At 36.4% G+C, this 24,329-nt stretch overlaps 1 protein-coding gene across 2 annotated transcripts in view; it reads right to left on the bottom strand.

Annotated features, from left to right (window-relative positions):
- Positions 1-24,329, bottom strand: part of RPGR (retinitis pigmentosa GTPase regulator) — a 53,716-nt gene that overhangs the window by 9,561 nt on the left and 19,826 nt on the right. For both annotated transcript variants that reach the window (XM_041487945.1, XM_041487944.1), the window contains 7 exons: positions 23,547-23,705; positions 16,356-16,511; positions 15,722-15,846; positions 14,414-14,593; positions 13,359-13,524; positions 11,949-12,055; positions 10,141-10,206 (listed from right to left, as the gene is read on the bottom strand). In XM_041487945.1, the coding sequence (XP_041343879.1) occupies positions 10,141-10,206; positions 11,949-12,055; positions 13,359-13,524; positions 14,414-14,593; positions 15,722-15,846; positions 16,356-16,511; positions 23,547-23,705 (959 nt within the window). The remainder of the gene's footprint in view (positions 1-10,140; positions 10,207-11,948; positions 12,056-13,358; positions 13,525-14,413; positions 14,594-15,721; positions 15,847-16,355; positions 16,512-23,546; positions 23,706-24,329) is intronic.

Genomic DNA, 24,329 nt, shown 5'->3' with positions numbered 1-24,329 from the left:
GCATTGATTACACAGAGTAGCCAGTAATTTTTGAGGGCATTCTCTTAAAGATTATTTCAGTTTGCTTTGGTGTTATTATTCTGTGGTTTGCCAGCTTGCTGCTGTAGGTGTACCTGGAGAAAGATGTATCTCTGCATTCTTCTGTGAATAAAAAGAACTACTTACCAATGTATAAAATTGTAATTTAAAACTACATTCTGAAAAAGTATTTGTACTTTCAGTTTTTCACTAGAAATTTAAATAGAGTTATCTAAAGTTTTATCCTCCCAGCAACTCAAAAGATATTTTTTGTTTATTCCCCAAGATAAATCAACATCTGAAATAGCTCAGATGTACTACAACTTTCATATACAAAACAGTTATCTTCTCATAAAAGTTTTCTTTCTTTGGACAACAAACAGAAAATATAAATTTCCAAGCAAAAAGAGGGAAAACCCCCACTTCTATAGAACTATAAAGAATTTTTAAGGTGTTTTGTGAAAGCCATAAAACAAGTTAGAGACTGCTTACATCCCGTACAATCTCTTATGAAGTATTTTACACAGTAACATAAGTATCCTCTAATATTCAGTCACTCAGAAATAGCACACCAAAGTTACTCCTGAGTACCTGAGTACCCAGCAAAACAGGAGAAATACAATAAGCAACTCCAGAATATGTTGGTGTTATCTGAAAAACTTACTGTGTCTCTGGAAGATATTATGGTGTATAAAATGAATTCTTAATGCTAACAGACACAGAGAAAAAAAAATTACTTGGGAATATTGGCCCACACTTGGATGCAGATTGTGCATATTTTCCAAATCCTTATAGAAAAACTGTAGTGTCTGGAGTTTGTCATGCAGCTCCCACATATTTGCAAGTGAATGAGGACAGTCACTCCTTCTGCTTTTATCGTGCACATTGCTTAGATACTGCAAGTTTTTCCCAAATCCTGTACTTTTCATTAAAATCCTGCCGTAATCATGCTGGGTTTTATTCAGTGCTCTGATAAAAATATTGGTAAAGGCAAATTTTTGCCAAAGCACCAAAGCAGGCAGGAAGGTTTTTTGAGATTCTCTGACTTTGTAAATTCCTCAAAGCTGGTCCAGGAGTCACTGCTAAAGCCTCCGCAGACTGCAAGACTGGGTCTCAGGGAAGAGCCCTCACTTCAAAATACTCCGATGTAAAAGTAGCAACTTTTACACAACCATCACTAATCTTTAAACCCATTCTTATTTCATAGATTTTTCAAGGCACACCCAACTCAGTAATGCAAGTGCCACCGGCTTCCCCATGGAATTGTTCTCCACATCCTGCCAGCACTTGTGGAAGTTCTCCCTCAGCCGCTGCAAGGCTGGCTTTAAAGCACAGCTTGACTCCTTTCTGTACCCTTGATACACGTTCAGGTTTGCTTTGTTCTTTTTCTCCACACAGATGATAATGAAGTGCCTTGCACAAGAGTTAAATTTTGCAGCAGTTCTGCTGCTGTGTTTCTAATTATGAAAGTAGTTTTGTGCCTTGGATAGATGCTGGATAGAATGAAAGTGAAGTATTTTATAGTTCCTGTAAGAAAGCCAGGCTCTGCCAGTGTGGCTCACAAGCTCCTTTTAGGTTGGTATTTATTGCTCACTTTCCAGTCAAACAGCACAGGCTCCTGTATTAACAACAGTACACAGGGAGGGTTGAAATCTTATTCTTCAATACTACTGTGATCTATATCCTTACAAAAAAGGTGCAGATAAAGGCTTTGTTTAATATAAAATTCTTCTTAGAGCCACCTTTGCTTTTCTTTCTCACACTCTCCATATGACAGCACAAATACTTTAAATTTACAAACCACAAATGAGACTCTGTGTGAAAGGTGTGCCAGTCATGACATATTATAAGGCTCTAAATCCACACCACTGAACTTGGGACACTCCAGCAGACAGCCCTGCAACCCAGCAGAGATCAAAAGAGTCATTTCTAATTTTTCAATGCTGGAGAAATAAGAAAACCAGAATTTACACTAGACATTTCAGGGCCCTGGTAAGAATTATTTTCATAACTAAGCATGGGGGTTTGAGATAACAGTATTAATATTTGTTTAAATTATTATAACATAGGTTGACAAGCAAAAAAACAACAAGCACTATCACAAATCCTTTAAAAAAGAGAGCGATTAAGTGTACTTGCTTCTTCTTTTGGCAATAGAAAAATAAAACCTCTGTTGCTGTCTGCAATGCAATTTTCTGATGCCAAAGCTGTCTCTCCCAAATCCTTTCAATATCTTTCAATCCTCTCCTGTCTCCATTAAAACATAAATAAGTGTATAAGAATGTTACAGCTCAGTGAGTGACTTTGGATCCCAAATATGCTCAGAACTTTACTGAGCACAACACTATGGGTTTGCCATTTCTGCAAGCTAAGAATGTGTTCATAGAATGCCACAGTACTAAACTGCTCATAGAATGCCACAGTACTAAACACTATCACTTCCACAATTAGATGAAAAATTACCCTTTCACATTTACTTTGTCCTTTTTTCGGCCTTTTTACAGGTCCTTATTGTTATATGAGAGATAGGATCTAAAAGGTAATGTCATCTTGGGAGAAAAGAAGCTAAAATTTATATTAAAAGATACCTAAAGGTAAGAAAAACTAGAAGGGAAAAAAACCTAAGAGCAATGAAAACAGGAACTAGATGTCCTTTCTGCATAATTCTGAAAGGCCCTGTTCTAAAGAATATCCATGTAGTCATCCAGATAAGAAACTGGAACAAAAAATAATGAGCGAAACCTAGACACTTTTTGCAGCTTGGAGAAGGACATTTTTGTTATTCAGCATCAATTATGTCAAGTGATTTAGTATCTGAATAAATGGTTTGATATGTTCAGCTGTAATGGAAAAACTTATCTGCTGAAATTTTGCAGGCACAAGGGAAGAGCTGTGCTACAGAATATTCCAAGGTCACCCAGAACACCCTCACCTCTAAGCAGAGCTGTGAGACAGCAGCAGACACCTCTGAAATGCCAGAGGTGTTTGTATTGCATACCCACTGTAAAAGGTGTCACCTGTAATTCTGTGAATGTCTGTGAGACTGTGCAGGGGATTGAAATTTCTGAGATGAGCTGCAGGGGATGCCTAGAAATTTCCATGTGCTTATTAACACTTTGGGGATGTCCAGTGTTGCTGTCAACTGCTGTGTTGCTGCTCTTGAATTAAACATGTACACGGTTGATTGCTGGTTAAGTGTAATTAATAAATCAATAAACTACTTATTCTTGACTTAAACCACAGAACTGAATACTTTTTCCATGTGATAATCATTAAGGAATAAATAATGAAGAGGGAATAAGTGCTCTTTTTTCTAGTACAAGAATACAAAGACCTCAAATGATGGAAATAAAAAAAGAGGAGTTACTTCTCCAAACAATGTGTAAAGAAATCTAAGAATTATTTTCCAAAACATGCTAAACAGGTTAAAAATTGATTGAAAGAAATTAATGTGAAGAAAATGGATGTTAAATGTAATACATGTATCTGCTAAACTACAAATTATACTGAATGATTATAGGGGCAAAGTAACACTACATGTTTGTGCTACTCTAATATTCTAATTTATTTTTTTTCCCAGGCACTCACCAGTAGCCACTGGCAGAAAAAAGATGGATAGATCTTTGGTCTGGGCAATTGCCTGTTGTTTTCTCTCTCCAATGCAGGATTTCTTTTCTCTATTAAAAACTAACACAGGACTATTTCTGCCATTTTTCTTCAGTACTGCACATAAATCTCTTTGTATGCCATAATAAATACCAAGGATATACTGAATCTTCACAAAACCACAAGCAGCAAACTTCATAAACCAGAATGAGTCAAACTAAATAAAATTCCACTCATTATGCTAATGGAGTTCCAAAGTCCCCTCAAAGCCCAGAAATGCTGGCACAGAGCACAATTTATGTAACAAGTCGGTGGAAAACCCTTAGAAGTGCTGGAGTAAAGCTCTGCTTTTCCCCCACCACAGGAATGATCCACAAAACTGCAGAAAATCTGTTCTCAAATGAATGAATTTTAATCTAGACAAAACAAAGAAGAGGAGATGCCCACAAGCTGGCTTCCTTCACTCTCTTGGAAAGCTTTCTGCTATCGGCATATGTTAAGAGAGAAACAACAAATAGTCCTCATTTTCCTAAGAATTTACATTAAATGCTGCAACCAAAATGAAGGGCCATTTCTAGGTGGAATTGGAAATCACTTGCTTTAAAATGCTCTCTTTTTTTCTCTCTCTAGGAAAACTTTTTCACTAGAAATAACAGCGATGTTTTGTTTTTCATAGCCCAGTTTTCTTCCAGTGATGAATTCTAGAACCACAAAGAAGTACATGTCATATCCAAGAAACCCAGTTTTAGGCCTATAAAAATACTTTTCACTACTACTGAACTTTCTAAGTTTAATCACAGTAACATCCTAATCTTTCCTAAGAAAGATAAAACAACACATCACAGCTCCACTTAATTTCCAAGGGAAGTGTTTTCAGAGGAGTTCAGTGATAGCACAGCACACTGGCAAAATATCCAATGACTCCATTGTTAGAGAGAGCTTGGGAAGGGCATTTAACTGATTAAATATTCTCTAACAGAATATCAGGATACTTACCCTGCTCCAAAAACACATGCTGATGTCAAGACAATGTCTTCCAGAGAATTCCAAAGTTTGAAACAAGGGACAAAATACAGCCACTGGGGTAAGTTTTTGCTGTATTTAGGCACAGCAGGTGACTGAGGTGATCTTACCTTCAGATGCAGCATATGGAAGGGGTGAGTGAGGCAGGAAGGTCGGACCTAGACTAGGATTTACTGGCAAACTACCAATCTACTACAGGCTTTTTAGAAAATAAATTCTGGAGACATCGTGTCAAAGATTGTTTAATGCCAGCATCTTACAAAACAATATTAAAATGTTTCATAATATCAACATAAGTATTGATTCCATTCATGCTTTTATTAAATGACATTTACTCATTTTGATTCCTTTCTTCTTCTGTCCTCATTTTCAAGTAGGGCTTAAACAACTATTTTCCTAGAGAATGTCAATACTGAGATCTGTTTGCAAAAATTTCCCAGACCACCCACTGGCATAATATTCAAGTAACAATGCTGCATGATGAGTCCCTGTCTCTTCATTTGCCAGTTCAGTCCCTAATGGTTGAAAGAATATGCATTATCTTACAAAAATAATTTGCAAGATTTGTTTGTGTATTTTAAGGACATTCTAAAAGTATTAACTTTGTCCTTTCAAAAAAAAAATCAGATTTTCTTACCACTTTCTTTACTATTCCATCTGGTTTACCTCTTTTTGGAGATTACAGATAGGGTTTTTTAAAACCTTAAATCTTCTCCAATGAGGAGAAGCTTTGGCTCTGATCCTGGAAACATGTATGTGTTTCACACAGCAACAACATATATTCCCCCTCCTGGAGTGCCTCAGAGTTAGAGGACTAATGTGTTATAATCTTTTGTGGGCAGATATAGAATCTTTTGTGTATTGCACAGTATAAACAAATATAAAATGTTTTACAGGTATGTATTTCAAATTCCTAGTTCTATCCAATCACCAAGTGTGAAATTCAAAAAATTATCCCTGAACTCTAATGTAATCTAGGCCAGATTCTGAGATCTGTGTGTGTCTTCTTGCACAGAATTGTGTGCTGACACCAAAATAAAAGTCAGCCTTAAGGCCCTTGGAAAGTCCCAGGCCATTGCTTACCCAGGCCTGCATTTCCACTTCCCATCCGCTGACCCATGTAAATTTGGCAACTTGTCCTTTCTTTAATTTAGGTACTTGAACATTTTGCCAATGTATGAACAGAATAAAAGTAGGGGGAATAAATTATGGAGTGATGTGGAAAAGGTTTTACAGCGACTTCTGTGAGCCACAGAGAAGTCTGATCAGAAGATTCATGTTTACTCCTGAAAGAATTTTCTACCAAGGTTGTTGACATAGAAACCAGGAAAGAAAGAAGGAAAAATAAGAGAAACCTGCAACTGCCTATTCCAATAAGCACTTTGTCTGTCTTTCCTGACCAATGAGTAAAGTGTAAACTTATGACTTTTGTAAGAATGTATAAAAAGCATGCATGCTATAATAAAAACAGGTTTGAAGCCTTCTGAAAATGGAGTGTGTTGCTTTGTATTGTCTCAATTACGACAAAGTGATACCAGAATTTTAAAATAGGTATCTTTGCTAATTTACTGAAACTCACTTCATGTAAGGCACATTATCAAGTAAATTGCCCTGCAACTAAAATTGGTGTGTTGCTGATTCAAAGGCAAAGATTACACTGTTACAATGTATAATTGATTTGTCAGCATGACGTTACACTTGGATTAAGAGGCAAACACAGTTTACCTCCTCAGCAATTAATTTTTGTGTATTTTAAGGAAATTCTATAACAGATCATATATAATACATGATCAACAGGATTGTGAAAATGATTGTATCAATAAAGTATCACGTCTCTCATAAAAGTATCCTAATCTAAACATTTTCTTCAGTCTTTTTCAAGAAATTGGCACTTAAATTATATGCACAATAGTATGCTTTGATTGCATGAAAACAATCTGTTTCCTGAATAGGCTTAAAATTCATCTGCAGTAGTCTATGTTACTTTAGTGTTAAATAATGAGGTAGCACATTGTTCCAAAATTGTTCTGGATTATGTAAACCATTTGCTACATGACGTTTGGATTTCATGTTTTGTTTAGAGCTCTTTGGTAAAGCAGTACTTTCTGTCTTTTCTGGCTTCCTGGGTTTGCTTTTCTTTTCTGGAAGTTTACTACTATAATTTTTCCTTTTATCTTTTGCTTTTTCCTCTTCTTCTTCCTCCTCATCCTCATCTTCTCCCTCATCCTCTTCTTCCTCCTCTCCTAAATCCCCTTCCTCCTCATTTCCTTCTTCCCCCTCTTCCTCTTCACCTTCTCCCCCCTCTCCCTCTTCCCCTTCTTCTTCCTCCTCACCCTCTTCCCCTTTTTCTTCTTCTCCCTCTTCCTCTTCCTCCTCTTCCTCTTCCTCCTCACCCTCTTCCCCTTTTTCTTCTTTCCCCTCCTCTTCTTCTTCCTCCTCACCCTCTTCCCCATCATCCTTTTCTTCTTCTTCCTCTTCACCCTCTTCCTCTTTTTCCTCTTCCTCCTCACCCTCTTCCTCTTTTTCCTCTTTTTCCTCTTCCTCCTCTTCCCCTTCTCCTTCATCTTCTTCTTCTCCTTCTTCCTGTCCTGCCTCTTCCCCCTCCTCTACCTCTTCTTCTTCCTCTCCTGTTTCCTCATCTCCCCTTTCTTCCACTCCTTCCTCATCTTCCTCTTCTTCTTCTACTCCCTCTTCTCCCTCATCTTCTCTGACATTCTCTTCTTCCTCTCCTACTCCCTCATCTTCTTCCACTCCTTCTCCCTCTTCTCTATCTTCCCTTTTCTCTTCATTTTCCCCCTCTTCTTCCTTTTCATCTTCTTCCCCCTTGTCCCCTTCTGCTTCTGCCTCTGTTTCTTCCTCTTTCTCATCTTCTCTTTCCTCTTCCACTTCATCCTCCCCATCTTCTTCTTCCACTCCATCCTCACCCACTTCCTTAGTTTTTGTATTTGTATCTTCCTCAACGTGCTCTTCTTCAGATACCTCTTCTTCCCTCCCTGCCAATGACTCTCCCAACTCCTCCTCTTCACCCTCTCTGTCTTTTTCATTTTCCCTTTCTATTTCCTCTTCATTTTCCTTTTCATCTTCTTCCTCTTCTGCTTCTACCTCTTTTTCTTCCCCTTCCTCTGTATCTTCCCCTCCTTCCTCACTCTCATTGCTTCCCTCCCTTTTAACCTGCTCTTTTCCTTTTTCAGTGCCTTCCTCTTTCTCATACTTCTCCTCCATATCCTCCTTTTCTCCCCCACTCACCATTTCTTCTTCCTCCATCAACCTGCCTTGCTCATCTCTTTGCTCTTTGCCATCTTCCTGGCTGACCTCCTCAGTCTCCTCTGCACCCTCATTCCCACTGTCTCTTTCAGCCTGTGATTCTTCTTGTTCATCTTCTTCCTCATTATCTTTTCCCTCATCTTTTTCTACTGAAACTTCATCTCTGTCTTTTTTAACCTCACTTTCTTCTTCCCCTAGTTTACCTTCACTGTCAATTGTTTTGTCCAATTTTTCTTTTTCACTTTCACCCTTTTCACTGCTTTCATTCTCCTGCTCCTGATCAGATTCCTCCTCATTCTTAATTTCTAAGGGCCTGTCTTCATCAGGTTTAGCATCAGAGCTTGTTTCTTCCTCATTCAGGCTTTTTACATCAGTCTGTTCTACATGGTCTTTCTCATTGTTTGTAGCTTGCATCTCCTCAATCTCACTGTCTTTTTCTAAGTCCAGATGTGTCACTGTCCTCCTTGCCCTCTGGACAACTCTGTGTTCATAATAGGCATCTTCCTTAAGTATATATTTTTGGAGATCATTAGTACTTTCCTCAGTTGACGATGATGATGAAGTTACAGATACTTGTTTCAAAAACTGATGCTTTTTTTTAAGCTCCTTCTGTTCTGCACTACTTTCTTCTGTGACATTTACTCTTTCACACTTGTCAGATTTTTCAACACCATCCTTTAGTTTGTTTTGACTATCTGTTGTTTTTTGACTCCCTTGCTTTTTAACAGGACGGTATTCTTGTACAGTTAATGAATCAGTCTGGGGCTGATCCCTGGGAGCAGAAGGAAGTACCTCTATTTTAAGGGATTGCTTAGATTTAACAGCTTTTGGCTTTTTATTGGAAGAATTTATTTTTTCAGTCAGAATTTGATTTTCAGTGGGAGGATTATATGTTGCATCCTCTCTGAAAAATTCAGGATTTTCCACACACTCTTTTTCCCCTTTCACTAATATGCTTTTGTCCTCAGTAATTTCTCGAGCACCACTTTTCAAAGTACTATCACTTTGTGCACGCTCAGATTTACCTTTCTTTATACTTTTTCTGGCCACAGGCTTCCCTACAAAGGCACTACTCTTTTCTAAATCTTGTCCAGTTGACTCTGAAAGTGAAGACTGCTTTTGTAAAGAGCCAGACTCTAATTTTGAGCTCTCCTTTGTGAAATCAGAATCCTTGTTTTCCAGCCCACCCTTACCATCTCTTTTCAGTTTCACATTTTTATTGTTCTTCTATTCCACATGAGAAGCAGAAAATTAAAAAGAAAGAAAAAAGCATTAAAGACAAATGGCAGCAAAAGAAAAAGGTTACAAAAGCATCTGAACAAGAAAAGAAACAATTTGCGAGAGGGGATTAAAAGACAGCATAAAAGGTAGAATATTTCACATGAAATGAATTTACAAGTGCACATATTAGAAGAATGTAACACCCTGGTAGTGCTACACCTTTCTCACTATCCAAGGAAATGCAGCAGGAATTGTGCAGCCAGTGCCACAGCCCATACACCAGAGCAGGGGCAATGCATGAGGCTGTGCAAGCAGAAGGAAATTCATACAGTTCTCTTACACTTCCTCCTTTGGAAACCTTCTGATGCACTCACTGTTACACCCTTTAAAAGCTGAAGTTTGAAAATCTGTCATCTATCTGCTTTAAATTGTACACTTATTTAACAAATTATGAATAATAACTTTAAAAATCTAAAATAAAATTTTAAGGAAATATAACAAAGTGCTGAAAAGCTGGGATCACTTTAGGAGTGAAATAGAAAGTACTACAAAGTACTTTAATTTCATAATTAAGACCAGCATTATTGCTTCTTTAAATATACTTCATGGTGAATATCTGTAAATAAAATATTTACACTGCGTCCCAAAATATCTTCTTAGTAACAAACCAGTAGAAATGTAGGTTATTACATGAAGTTACAAGATGTATATGATAGTCTCTGGCTTCTTAAACTGGTGAAATATTGCACACTCATCTCAAACTGCACTGGGTATGTGGAGTTCTAGATGCCCAAATTCTCTCTGCCTTCATGCAGCTTCTTAGAATTTTAGGTCATGGATATTCAGAAAATTAGCAAGAGGAGGTCTATAAAATTTGCCTGACTTTTTAAAAACTCAAAGCAAAATAATGGACAATACAAGAATTGCAATAATGGACTAGGACAATACAAGAATTGCAGATTTTTAAACATCAGTATCAATATACAAATATAAAATTAGTTACAGTACCTTCTGTTTTTGGAGTGGTGATAATTTTAAGGACCAGTCACCAGGATTCAACTTCATTGCATGTGTCTGCAAAAAATAGGATCTCTATTAAGAAAATAAATATATTTAATACAGAAAGCAGCATCAAAGCCCAGTTTTACTAAACAGAACTAGTTTATGAACATTTTAATATTATTGCACAGTCAGGGTGAGACAAACCTGTATGATCAATCAGCTCACCTGTTTCACTTCCACTCCATCATTTACTGCTTATAAAGAGCGTGGAGAACAAATGTCAACACCTAAACTGTCTGTAGAGACTGAACACTACCCTGACATTTCTAAGAGCCCACAGGCACATTTGAGATCCACCTTCCTCTCCCTGTGAGGTTGCAAATAGAACCTTACTCCATTATCATCACAAACTTAACTCAACATCCAGTTTGGCATCACAGCCTTGAAAGAACGTCTTTAAAGAAACGTTGCACAGCAGAAGATTTTCTTGGAATCTAATGCCTTTATCTCTTCCACATAAAGCAAGAAACCAAAAGGCAATATAGAATATTACTAAGTGGGAACATATACTGAAATTTTGCTCATCCCTTGCCATATATTCCAAATGACATTGTAATAATATTGTCTGCTGCTGATTATTAACTGCTCATGGTTTACCTATATTCTTTTTCAACACAGTGAGCATGGAGAGTTCTGGTTTCAGATTCCCAATAATTTGTATCATCAATATAACATTAAAGGTCTTTCCTCCTCTTGTCACATGTGTCAATAAGATGTATGTTGCCACAGTCTAGAAAAATTGAAAAAAACTATGCTGTAGCAGATTGTTTTCATTCAGATCCAAGAAGAGCAACCATTTATCTTGTATTTTGACAAGTTTGCCTGATAGATTTTTTTTTTTAAATTTATGTTTAAAAAATTTTAAATGTTTTAAATTTGATTCAGGATAGGTATAAAACTGAAAAGGAAGTCTAGCACATAAAGTGTGCAATATGTAAATTATGCTTCAGTAAATTAATGGAGGCCATGCTGAGCATTGGATCTGATGACATTTTTTTCTTGTAAATCAAAATGAAGTTTTATAATGTTAAATAAACATAATGTTAAATAAATGCCATGGACAAACAGACTGTTAAATTACTAAGTACTTTTAAATGCAAACAAATAATAATTCCTGTAGATGTTCAATCCTTTCAGCATAACTGTGGCTGCATTAAGGCCAGGACATGTCCCTTCTGCTGAGAGAACAAAATGTTTTGGAAAGTTGAAAGTTGTACAAGTGATAAGATGAACATGTTTTTTAAATAAAAGAAATATGTAGGAACAAGCTGGGGGATCACCAAATAATCAAAATGTCTGGATTTTGGCCTTCCCTTTAACATGATCCACCTGTACTAAAAAAAAAAAAACTCTTCTCAAAGTAGGAAAAGATGCTCTTCTGCTTCATTTCCTGCAATTGTCTGTTGGAAATCATCGAGAAAAGCAAGGTCAGAGATAGAGATCACCATGTGGTCTTCAGCATCCTTTTCCTTTCCCTTCTGATTTCCAGGGCTAAAGCGTGGGGAGGCACTGCACTACTTGGACTGCTTCCATCTCATATCACAATACCACTTTGAAAATTAAAACATATTTTAGCATGGGGTAATGATGACACAAAATGCATGTTCATCTAACAGTGTGTCAGTATGATATCTGTCACATAGGATGTTTTGGTAGTCAGGAATTCTGCATTAGAACCTGAAACACAATTCAGATTCTTTGTCTCCCCCTGCAAAAAATTACTGAACTACAGATCCATTACTGGAATATATTACCATATTTAGGACGTCAGTTGTATCCCCAAGGTTTCTGTCAAGATTTTCATTATCTGAATCTTCTTCTGAAGAGACTTCACTAGGTTTATCTTTTTGATTATTATTTTCTACAAGGTAAAATAGAGGCAAATAAACAAATGTCATAGGAACAAGCACTGTATAGCAAACAGAACACTCCACTCTTATAAAACAGAGATTATTCCTATTTTACTAACATAGAACTGAAGTCCTCAGATTCTTCATTCCCCCAGCGCAGACACAGCAAAACCACTTCCATCTCCTTTCATCATTAACAACAGAGGGAGCTCAGCAATCTGGTCTCAGTGCACTGTAGATCTCTGACCATTTCTGCAGGCTTTCAAAGCCTAAATATTACCTGGGACAAAGATTCTTTTGGATAATCTCCTTAATAATAGTGTAAAAATTAGACCAAAGTAGCTGCAGTCATGTTATCTCCATTGCACATTATCTATGTAATGGATGGAGAGACAGTGAGTTAAATTCAGCATTATAAAAATGTCCCTACATCATTAAGCTCATCAGGTTTATGGCCATTTTGTACATCACAAAACCTGAGGTTTTAGGTCTAAGAAAACTCTAAAGGAAATTCAAATTTCACTGCATTGCTTTCCTGGAACCAGAAATGCTAATGGACATGCTGGCAGATTTAAAAATAATCATCTTCATTCTATGAATGAATTACTTTCAAATTAGATTTGGCTGTCCATTAAATCTGAGCTAACAATTACACAGAAGCTCTTCATTTTGCACTCTTCAGCATTGTTCTTTCTAGGAAATCACACAGGCCCAGGATGCCAGACAAGTCCAGAACTGCCCTAGAGAATCTGTGCCAAAGTGCAGTGCTGTATTATGGTTATCCAGACTATTTCATCAGCTATAATATTATAAATCCTTATTATCTTAGATAACAAAGAGTGAAGAGTACTTCTGCATTTCCCAGTGAAGAAAGGTCCTGTAAGAATTAGTAGACCTCTTATGTTTTCTTATCTAAGTTCCTGGTGGGCTTACCTATGTCCTTAACACCGTTCCTAAGCTTTTTTTTTTTCCTGTAATTCCTTTTTTTTGTGTGAAAACAAAGTAAGTAGCTAATGTTTTTACAGTATTTTTGTGAATCTTATTTCTAAAGGTAACTACAGGTACAATTTATAAATTGGGGTTTTTTTTCACTCAAGTCTCCTCTTAATCTTTAAATTTGTTTTGCAAACATGAACAGTGTGAGGCAATTTTTGCCTGCATTTCTCTGCTTTCATGCCTGTATGCTGCCAGACTGTCCTGGGGTAAGACTGAACCTGAACTTCCTTTCAGGTTCAAACTGCACATGTGTTTATGAATGATGAGAGTCAAACCATTCTTATCAGAAAACAGCAGCAAGATGTGGGGACACTTCACCTTTCTCATGGTCTCCATCCCTCCCAGATTCAGCGTTAGGATGACTTGTTGCAGAAAACCAGAATGGGCTGGTGTTGCTTGCCACAGGCAATGAAGATTTTAAGAAGCCTTTCCCCATTGCAGGCAGAGTTTGTGCCATTCGAGCAAACTGCTCTGGTGACCTTTCCTTTAGAAGATTGAAAACCAATAAATTGAGAAAAAGGGTAGAAGAACAAAATGTAAGCATTCTCTCACCCTTATCTGTGGTATTTGCTGTTAGCTTGGGATACAGTGTTGCAACTTAATAAGTAGAAACAAATATCTGTAAAAATTTTAATTATTTATAGTACTAGAAAGTGGGCAGGTACATAGTGGGATTTTTAAGATCATCTCTATGCAATGATTTCAAACAATCCTAAAATATAAGCAAAGGAGAAAAAGAACTTTTTCTTTTTATCCAAAATGAAGAACTAAACTCTCAAATAACGTCAAGGTATTTAATCCACAACATCAATATATTTTTATAGAATAAATTCGGGTTTTGGTAGAGTTAGTTCTCAGACAGGTAAGTGAAATGATCCAATTCATTGTGCTGTTTAAGGCAATCATATGGAATGTGTAGTGGAGATAAAAGAGCAGAAAGTAATATTTTAAGTAGCTACATCTAATATTCTCCTTTGATATTTTATGAACTATGAAATTGTTTAATATATTCAAGGATTCAGAGGGAACAGCAAAAGAGTCAGGTTCTTCCTATTTTTTAAAAAAATATTTCTAAGATAGTTTAAAAATGCAAAGGAACAGGTTCTTCATTTTAGAACAAAAAAAAAATACAAACCCAATTTTAATCTCTTTCACAGAAATAATTAAGCAAAATCTTACCAATACCTACTTGTTTTTCTCCTGCATCAATTTTTGGGACCAGGGTAAATGTCTATTTTTCATATTATACATTAAAATTAAACCCTTAGTTTAAGAAGATGTATTTAACTGCTTGGTATATGCTGTGATTTAGCTATAAAAGTGATTTTGATTCCTGAAAGAAGCATTGCAACTCTAAACATCTCTCAGCTTACCCTCTCTCGACGTCGCATTCGTGCTGCTGATAACTGTAAAGTGTTTGCCAGCACAAAGTCCCCTCTGCTTTGAGAGGTAGCAGCAGTCAAACGAGGCTCATACAAATCTTCCAAGGGGATTTCAGATCCTTTAGGTCTTGGAGCAGCAAAAACCAGCATGTGACAACCCCCACAAGCAACCTATAGCTCAAAAAATGATTACTTCATTTGCAAGTATCGTATCAAGGATGCACTTTTCTTACAATCATTTCTAGGGATTTAGATGATAAGAAAGAAATGTAGTAGAAGACACAGCAAATGGCTTCAAATTTAGCTCCCAATTACACCAACAAAATAAAAGTACTTAACCACATTTATTAACAACTAGGATCTATGTTCACTGCTTAGTTAAATACAATCTATTTTTACTGAACAGAACAAAAGACAGGACTATCACATTTTTAATATAAAAGATAGCAAAGATATTTCCATTGATTTTCAAGAGACTTTAGCTATTTAATTTGATACAAGTCACTTGAGAGCAATACTGATAATTTCAAACCTAAATGTTTTATCAAAAAATCAGCAAAATGTAAAACAAATTCAACACTCTCCAGTAGACAAAATATTATTACATAAAAAACAGAGGTTTCACTTTTTAAAAGGTTTGAAACACTCACTGCTTCCAATAAAACTTCCTTCACCTCTAATTCCAGTAAACAAACAGAAGTGATCAATAGACATTTGTTCCAAATTTTGTTCAATCCTGGGTCGTGTATAATATTTTTGATGCTGACAATTCTCTGAGATTTCTTCCACACCTCAAGAAGCAGATGAAAAAACTTCCCTTACACAATTCTCTAAAGAAAAGACTATTCTTGCTTTCTTGTCCAGTTTGGGTTAAAAAAAAAACCCTCAAATTTTCTTGAGGTTTAAAAATATCTCACTGTACAAAAATTGTCAAAATTGAAAAGATTACTCTCTGGTGTTTACAGAAAAGATAAAATTTTCCCCATACTTCCAACCATCCAAGAGTAATAAATAATTCAGTTTATAAGCTACCAGAGCTCTGAAGACCAAAACACCATAGCACAAGAGTACTCAATAAAACCCTAAAGAGCAATCTGTATGTGTAGCCCAAGTCAAAGACATTCTAAACTAAATTAACACTGTGCTAAGCATAGTTTCCTCTTTCCTTCAGATTGTATTGTCTACTTATTAAATGTTATAGAAAGAAATAATTCTATAATGATATTTCAGCTCTTGTTAATAATGTTTCATAAAAAGATAAATATTATGATGTCTGAGAGGAATGAACAAAGGTTTTACCAAAAGGACTGTGAACTTCAAGAAATTGTAACACAGAGTGGGATCAAACAGATTTGTAAAACTCTCTTCTCCAAATCCTAACTTGCCATGTCGTCCATCTCCAAAAGTAAACATCAGGCCATTCTCTGCATATGGGAATAAAAAGGAAACAAAAATTCAACAGAAAACCAGGACAGAACCATTACAAAGTAACAGGCTATGAAAGTAAGAAATATTTCCCTTCCAAAAGCAAAATCTGAACAATTATTTTTTACATCTTCATCAGATTAATATTATTTAAAAACATGCATGTTTTCAGACAAAGTACTGTCTGAGATGTTGGTCTAGACAATTTGTAAAAAAAACCACCCCAACAAAATAATAAGATTTAAACTATACAGAAAAACAATGGCTTCTAAACAAGAATATTTGTTAGCAAGGCATAGTTAGGAGGTTATCATTCCCCAGGAGATACAGAGTTATGCATGGCATGGCTCTCAGTCAGAAATTCCTGTTGAATTCGCCTTTCTCACTGACTCATTTCACCTTTAGAAGCAGTAATGGATATGTCTGCTGCTGCTCATTGTATAAGGAAAGTTTTTACAGCATGAGAGAGAGTTGCTAGAAGTGGTTCCAGAATTTTGCACTCCCATACCTGCTACCACAGCAGTGTGATTTTCCCCACATGCAATGTTACAAATTTTATGCCTCTTCAAGCGTTTCACAGGCCTCGGCACTGAACTTTCAAACACAAAAGTTCCATGTCCCAGCTGCCCATACTGTCCAAGTCCAAAAGTATAAACATCTGTCTCTGAAATTATACAGGCAAAGTTAACAACAAAAATGCTGCTATGTATATTTATTTATTTATTTCTATAATAACCTAAGTTTTATTCACCAAATGGAAGGCCACTGACATAAACATAATTTTGAAATGTTACTCAAAAATGTGCCAACTAATCAATTACATTTATCAATTATTAACATACAACAAAATAAAAAACCAAGGAATTGAAGCACTGAAGTATACACAGGAAATAATTTTAAATAGTTCAATGTGTGATATATTTTCTAACATAAATGCAAAATAATCCACTGATCATATGTACACAAAGCAAAGTTAAAAAAATGTATGGGAATTTACAAACTGCAATCAATTCAAGACTACAATGTTTATACATTTATGTGCATTTTCACAATAGTCTCATCTTAATTACTCATTAGCTCCACGAACACTGTAGGGCCCTAAATATAATAGACAAGACCTCATAATTTGTATGTAAGAAGAGACTGGAACAGAATAGGTTTCAGTATTCTGTTCAGCTACCAAATCAGCCCTGCAATAAATATAGAGAACACTATAATTGTGTTATCTTGTGACAGAATAATCATCTTTCCACATTTATATTTTGTCTGTTTAATGGACTGTGTGTGCCAGGAAAAAGAATGAGAGCTTATCCAAAGTAATAAAGATTCTTGGTGTGTCCATCCCTGGCACTCCATCACTACAGGGGAAGATTGTGAAGCTTGGAAATCTTGATGAGGTCATGCTTGAACAGAGGAGTTTTTTGGGAAAAAAGGAGAAGTTTCCTAGAATTTAGTTTCTTCCCCTTTTTCTTTTGCATGTAGGCAACAAAGGAATAGTGAGAGAAATTCTACTCAAAGCACTTGAAAAACTATTATGAAAAAATGAAAAAGATTATGAATTGACAAAAAAAATTCCATGTTAAGTTAAAAGAACTTTCCAATTACAAAGGAACTGTGGTGAAATAGTAACACTACATATGGAAATGTTCTTTCTAGGAAAGTCTTTTCCTTTCTGTTCCTTATAAATTGTTCCATAATAAGATGTCATGAATTCACACCATAAAAAAAAAAAAAGCCCAATGGTCTCACATTTTTTATAAATTGTAGATGAAAAGTATTGAACACCTGTTTTTTTTACTAAAGGTAATGGTAAAGCTCCCTCTGCTGGAAATTTTAGTGCAAGAAAGTAAAACCTTCTCGGGAGCTTTATAAAGTAAAAGAAGTAGTTAGAATTTTCCTGTAATATTTAGACTCCCTGCATACGAATCAAGAAACTACACCTGAAAGACAGGAGCTTTCTCTAAGCAAACAAAAGTCTCATCTTTATTTTAGTAAACTGCTTTCTCAGGATGGCTGATTAAAAAAATTCTGTTTAGAAGTCCTGCAATTGTTTTAACAGTTCTTTGGAAACTGGCAGATATTTTAACTGTGTGGCTTTATCTGATTAACATAATTACTCTGAATGAACTACAATTTTTTTTCTTTAATCCTAGCATGAAACATGTAAAGTCTTTTGCATTTGTGTTGAGAGGGAGATGCTCTCAAATGTTAACTTTAAAAGTGCAGGGAATTTTTATTTTCCTGTGTTTCTACTGAAAATGAGGGAAAAGGCCAATCCCAAGCCAGGTTAGAGTGCCTTTATATGATGAAGAATTTCTTCTGCTGCCCTTACAGACCAGTGGCACCTAAATGTTGCTCCTCCTAAATTTGCTTCTTAGTGAATTATCAGGGTAGAGGAAGAAAGAAACCTTGCACCTTTCTTAAATGATTCACCACTCTGGTGCAGAAGTGAGGTCACACCTCACTAATAATCCCTTTCAGTAGAAATGAGGTATTTCCTCCCATCTGTCTTTATAAATGCATGGAAAGAGAAGAGTACGAAAAAGCAAGCTCACACACTTCTTGATAAAATGACAAGGGTGAATTTCATCATTCTGAACACAGCAGCAGCCCATGAGAGGGCCTTGAAGGATAAAGAGAAATCGTTTCAGAGGTTGCACACAAGACAATGGCTTTGCTGTTCCAAGTGACCTCCAGCACTTGAGTGCTGGAAGAGCTGCTTCTTTATTTCCTATTTCCCTTTTTGGAAGAAAGGGGATAATTCCCTGTAGCTGTGTTATCTTCCATCTTTGCAGGCATCTTTTGTAATCCCTGTGATTGTTTGCACTATCAATAAAACAGTTCTAGGCAAAAAGCTATACAGCTTTCATATTATCTTTTACAACGTGCCATTTGCTGACAGAACTGTACGAGCTCAAGGAATGTTTTTCAGAATCATGCATTCCCTGCTATGTATCTAAGGCTACAGATGAAGTTAAAAGCCCACAGAACTAAAAAGGAAGCAGACAGGTAAGCTTATATCATAGTAATATAGAATGGCTTGGCTTGGAAGAGACCTTAAAGATCATCTGGTTCCAACCTCTTGCAATGGGCAGGGATACTTTCAACTAGACCAGGGTGCTCCCATCCAGCCTGTCCTTGAACACAGCCAGGGATGGAACATCCACAACTTCTCTGGGAAACCTGTGCCAGGGTCTCAACACTCTCACAGTAAAGAATTTCTTCTTAATATCCAACTTAAACCTATCCTCTGTCAGTTTGAAGCCATTGCCCTTTGTCCTGTCACTCCAGGCTCTTGCAAATAGTCCCTCTCCATTATTTCTTGTAGGCTCTGTTCAAGGACTGGAAGACTGCCATTAGATCAGCCCAGAACCTTCTCTTTTCCAGGCAGAACAACCCCAATTCTCTCAGCTTTTCCTCATAGGGGAAGTGCTGCATCCGTCTAATCATCCCAGTGGCCTGTCCATATAAATCCATTCTCCTTGAACATTACCATTATTATTATTGTTACTACTATAACTATTATGCCAATGAACTATTCACTCTCACAATAGCTTTATTTTTAAACAGCTTATGCTGAAAAATGTTACGGCGAAAAATCAACTGTCAACACAATGTTCAGTATTCAGAATTAGTAACTGCATTTTCAGTATAAATAGTATACAGACTTAAGAACGGTTTAAAAAATCTAATAATCCTATAAGGTCTGAATTGTGAGTTCTGACAGGAAAAAGTAGAGTTTTTACATCCTTTTTGTTCTCTTTCAAAAGGGTGCCTTGGCTTTCTTTTCTTTTTAAAAGACCTTGAGACAGAAGATGAAAAATCCAGCATTTTACATACTAATGCACTAATGTTCTTATGTCAAACATTCTATTCTCAAAGGTCTGCTTCACTTTTTCCTTTGAAGAGCTATCTTTGCTTTCCTTCCTTTCAGAGAATGAAAGGAAGTAATATATCCTTCTACAGAAAAAAATATTCCCAGAGGATCTGTCCTCATCTGAAAAAAACTGCAAGATATTAAAGCCACTCCAAATAATCAGTTTCTTCTTTTCCAATTTCTAGATTCAGATTCATTATTTTTCTACCTGTTAAAACACCTTATTGAAAAAAGCCCACAAATTTGGATTGCTGCTCTCCCATATTTCATTTCAAAGTGATGACACCAACAGCTTCCATTTGCAGCAGGAAGTACCTGCAAGCATTGGGGGAAGTCGGTGCAATTTTTTCAGTTTCTGAGAAAATGAATCTGAGATGAGGACAGGCTCTTCTCAGACTGGCTGACTGACTGCCATGAAATGAAAAGCTTTGTGCTCTCAAGATTTTGCACTATAGAATTCTTAAATGCAATTCTGTTTATTGTCTAGAAAAATTGCAAATATTAAAGGCAGAGGTAACAATAGAGCTTGGAAAGACGATGGTTTCCAATACCACACTCAACATTTCTAAAACCCATATTTTAAAAATTGGGCTTTTTCCTAAATTATTGCTCTCAACAATTTAATTCTTGTTCTCTGGGAAAAATAATTGAGTTTCTCATTTTAGAATTTCAGAGGAAAAACCCCAAATAATTATTTTAATATGTACTTTCTACCTTTTACTCTGACACTTGCAGAGATTTCAAGCAGTACCTTGATTTACTACCCCAGATAACAGTGGTTCTCACCACACAAAATTGCCAATAGAATAGACAACAGTCATAAAAAAGAAATCTTATGAAGTGCTTTGGAATAGACTAATTACACATGAGAGTCAGGAAGAAACTTGCCTTATACTCTGTAAGAAAACTGAATTATGCTCTCTTCTAATTTGATAAACTCTAAGTAGAAATGATGTCAAGAAATGAGCCAAGATGAGCAACAGTTTTTCCATTTACATTTTCTCTTCTGCTTTGGCTATGCTAAATGAGATAGATGAAGCAGGGGAATATTCAATAGTCACACACTCAATTCTTGTTTCCTGAGACTGAAATGTCGCATCCTTAAGAACTGGAAAGACTCTGAAAGGAAGAAAACTACACCAGTATATGTTGTGTTACTAAAGGCAAGCAGCACACATTTTCATGGAGGATTAAACTTGAAATTCAGAGTTTCTTCAAAATTGTATTACTTTCTTAATTTATGGAAATGAGCTTAAAAGAGGTGTAAATGTTTCTGCCCCTCTTTAAAGATATCTCATCAGAATTCTCAGTTTTTGGTCACACACTTCACCTCAAGATGTAATTTAGGACCAATTTAAAGTGACGTTTCTGGTGCAAAGCCATAAATGTATGTATGTCACAGTCCTTAAAATTTTTAGTATCCGTATCTACCTCTTTTCACAACTTTTTGCTCAAATTTTGCTTTGAGTCAGAAAATGTTCTCTATGTTAACACTTCTGACTAAGTATCTTTCATTTGAGACAGTATTGCCACTGTTCTCCACAGTTTCACTCAGTGTCGTAGTCAGAAGTTCACATTTGTCACCTATTTAATAACAGCTGAATCACATTAAAAAGCATCTATCTGATTTTTCACTCTTATCACAACTATTAATCTTCAGGAAATGTATTTTGTTAGAGGATATGGTTTTCCTCTTTTTGTGACTCAGCTAGGTCCTCTGGCACTCAACACTTTGATCATCAACTGCCAGCTCAGCCAGCATTGAATTTCTTATTTACTTCTACTAAAGGATTTATTTCGATAAGCAAGCAAATCTTACATATATGCATACTTATTACAGTATTTTCTTCACTGCATTTTTTCTATGGCATTTATATTTCCCTCTTTATTCCAGCTCTTGTACAGATTTCACTGTAATGATGATGGCATCCAGGTCTCGATCTTTCTTCTAAATCTCTGTAACAGTCATTGGTTATAATGATTTTTTTATCACATGAAACACCATTAAGTCAAAATATCTACTGGTTGAATTCAGATTTATGGTAAAGAAAATAATCAATGATGATAATCAAATTCTTTCTACAAAACTCCACTTTATAACTCATAAAACAATACTATGATTTATGCATTTGTTGGTCCCAAATTTATGGTAGTTTTTTCACTAATAATGATAATCTGATTTCACATAAATAAATTTGTGACATAGAATACTGCCAAAGTAAGACTGTATCGTGGTGGAAGAAGGAGACAAAGGCATTGAAATGTAGACAGATGTTTACATTACTTCCTGGATTAGCTACTGCTATTTCCTCTTTAGAGTTTCCCCAAAGGAATTTTAACCTACCCAGAATCTTGCAGCTTCACTCACTACACATAATCTTTCCCAGCATTTCACTTCCACCTTTACTCTTTCCAATGGCTTGCAGTACAACACCACATCTATTACTCACAATCTCCCTCAGTTAGATTTCAGTTTATATTTTAGAAAGTTTAGCTACATAACCTTGAATGCACACCACAAGATTGTCAAGAGACAATCACAGAAAACCTTCAGAATACAGATTTAAGGACTGATATCTACACATCCAACTTGGTTTTACAGCTTTTTCATTTTGGCAGAAAAAAAATCACAGGCTATACAGTTTTACACATTCTATTCATTACAAACTAAAGCTGATATTTTTTAAACTATCTTCAGGCAAAGTCAAACTTACCTCTCCTGCTCCTACACCACTTCAGGTCAGGATAGAATTTGTGGAACTAAATGGCTGGCACTGCTTTGCATGTATGCCTTGGAAAAGCTAAGTCACCACTGCAGAGAACTGTTTAACAGCTCAGCAACACACAGCATTTTCCAAGTACTATATATGTGGCCCTGTGAATTAATATGTAACATTTGTATTTGCTGATTTTCATAACCTGCACAATATGTCAAATGTATATGTCTGTATATGTCTGTACTGGTTTCATATTTATGCTAAAGATTCTGCTCAAAGGCACAAGCAAATTCTGTTTCACAATAGGAGATATTTAATCCATTCAGGCATGCAGTAGATAGTGAAGCTACTTGAAAAGTGACTTCCTACATACCTTCCTAAATATTCAAGAGCATTTAAATTTACTACAGAATGGAAGCTTTCCTCTAGAATTTCCCTCTCACTGCAATAACAATTTCAAGCTCTTAGAGGAAAGAAACATCAATCATCTGTATGGCACCAGGTGGTGCTGGCTTATTACAATTCCAGTAAGAAAGGCACTCAGCCTATGTAAAGTTCTCTTAAAATGATACTTATTGGAGCTAAGACTATAAAGAAAAAAAAAGACAGGATCAATAACCTTCTGTCCCTTCAGAGGCTGGGAGTCCTGAGCTGTGTGGAATTGAAAAGGACCCCAGCACACATGTGGTAACCATGGAAGGTTACCTCAGTTTGAGCTCTTATAGGATTTTCTTACATCCAAAACCACTCTATATATCATTTATGCTGATAAATTCAGTATTTTATACTGAATAAAAAGGACATTCACATTGGAACTTGCTGATGAAGTTTCAGGTAAAGCAAGGACAGGCAAGTGGTGTCAGCCAGGAGCTGCTGGGATGCCCCTTTGTTAAAATCACCTGGCCAAGCTCATTCTGTAGCCAAGGGACATGGGCAGTGCAGCACAGGCCTGCCTTAGCTGGGTGGTATATGGATTTCTACCTCCTTGGTGTACAATGACCTTCCAGTTAGGATCAGCATCCAGCATTTCAGTGGGATGCAAATTTTTTAGAGTTAATGGAGTTTAAATTACAGGGCTGTAAGAAAAGCCAGTTAAATTGCATACCTGTCAGCACCACGGTGTGTTCTCCACCACAAGCAACCTTATTAACCTTTTCCATAATTCCCAGTACAGGCTGTGGAACTCTATTGTTCTTCAGCTGTTCAGGGAATAATCCCAGTTTCCCATTCACAGATTCTCCAAAAGTATAGAGCTCACCATCTCCTGTGAAAATACAGAAGAGAGTATGGTTTCTAGCACATACTCAGGAGCAAGAATAGGTTGTCAAGACTGCTGCAGACACAAACTGTAAAGACAGAAAAGTGTATGAACATTACAGGATAGCTGAACATATTTGTATAATGCCCAAACAGCTGTGAAAAGCACAGAATTCACAGAATGACTACAACCCCCAGCTCCCTCAGTCGTTCCTCACAGGGCTTGTGTTCCAAGCCCCTCATCCTCACTCTGCTTTGATGGGACACAAAGGTGCTAGAGTTTGAGTCCCCTGCAAATTCTGAATCACAATATTTAGCCTGCAAAGAATGTAGCCACAGGAAAAACAAAACCATATACATCCTGCTTCTGAGAGGTGGTAATTCTCTCTGTAATCAGTATTTAAGTCAAATGAAGAATTGCTTGTAAGAATCTGAACTGAAACAGAAAATAATTTTGTGTGGAATTTTGATGGAAAATCAACCTGCTCAAGTAGGGTCATCCCTGAGCACATGGCACAGGATTGGGTCCAGACATTTCTGGAATATCTCCAGTGAGGGAGGCTCTACACCCTCTCTGGGTGTCTGTCCCAGTGCTTCACTGCACAGTGAAGAATTTCTTCCTCATGTTCAG

This window comes from Pyrgilauda ruficollis, unplaced genomic scaffold, assembly GCF_017590135.1.
Source record: "Pyrgilauda ruficollis isolate IOZ18807 unplaced genomic scaffold, ASM1759013v1 scaffold85, whole genome shotgun sequence".
Lineage (NCBI taxonomy): Eukaryota > Metazoa > Chordata > Aves > Passeriformes > Passeridae > Pyrgilauda > Pyrgilauda ruficollis.
This window is presented reverse-complemented; position numbering and strand designations above follow the sequence as displayed.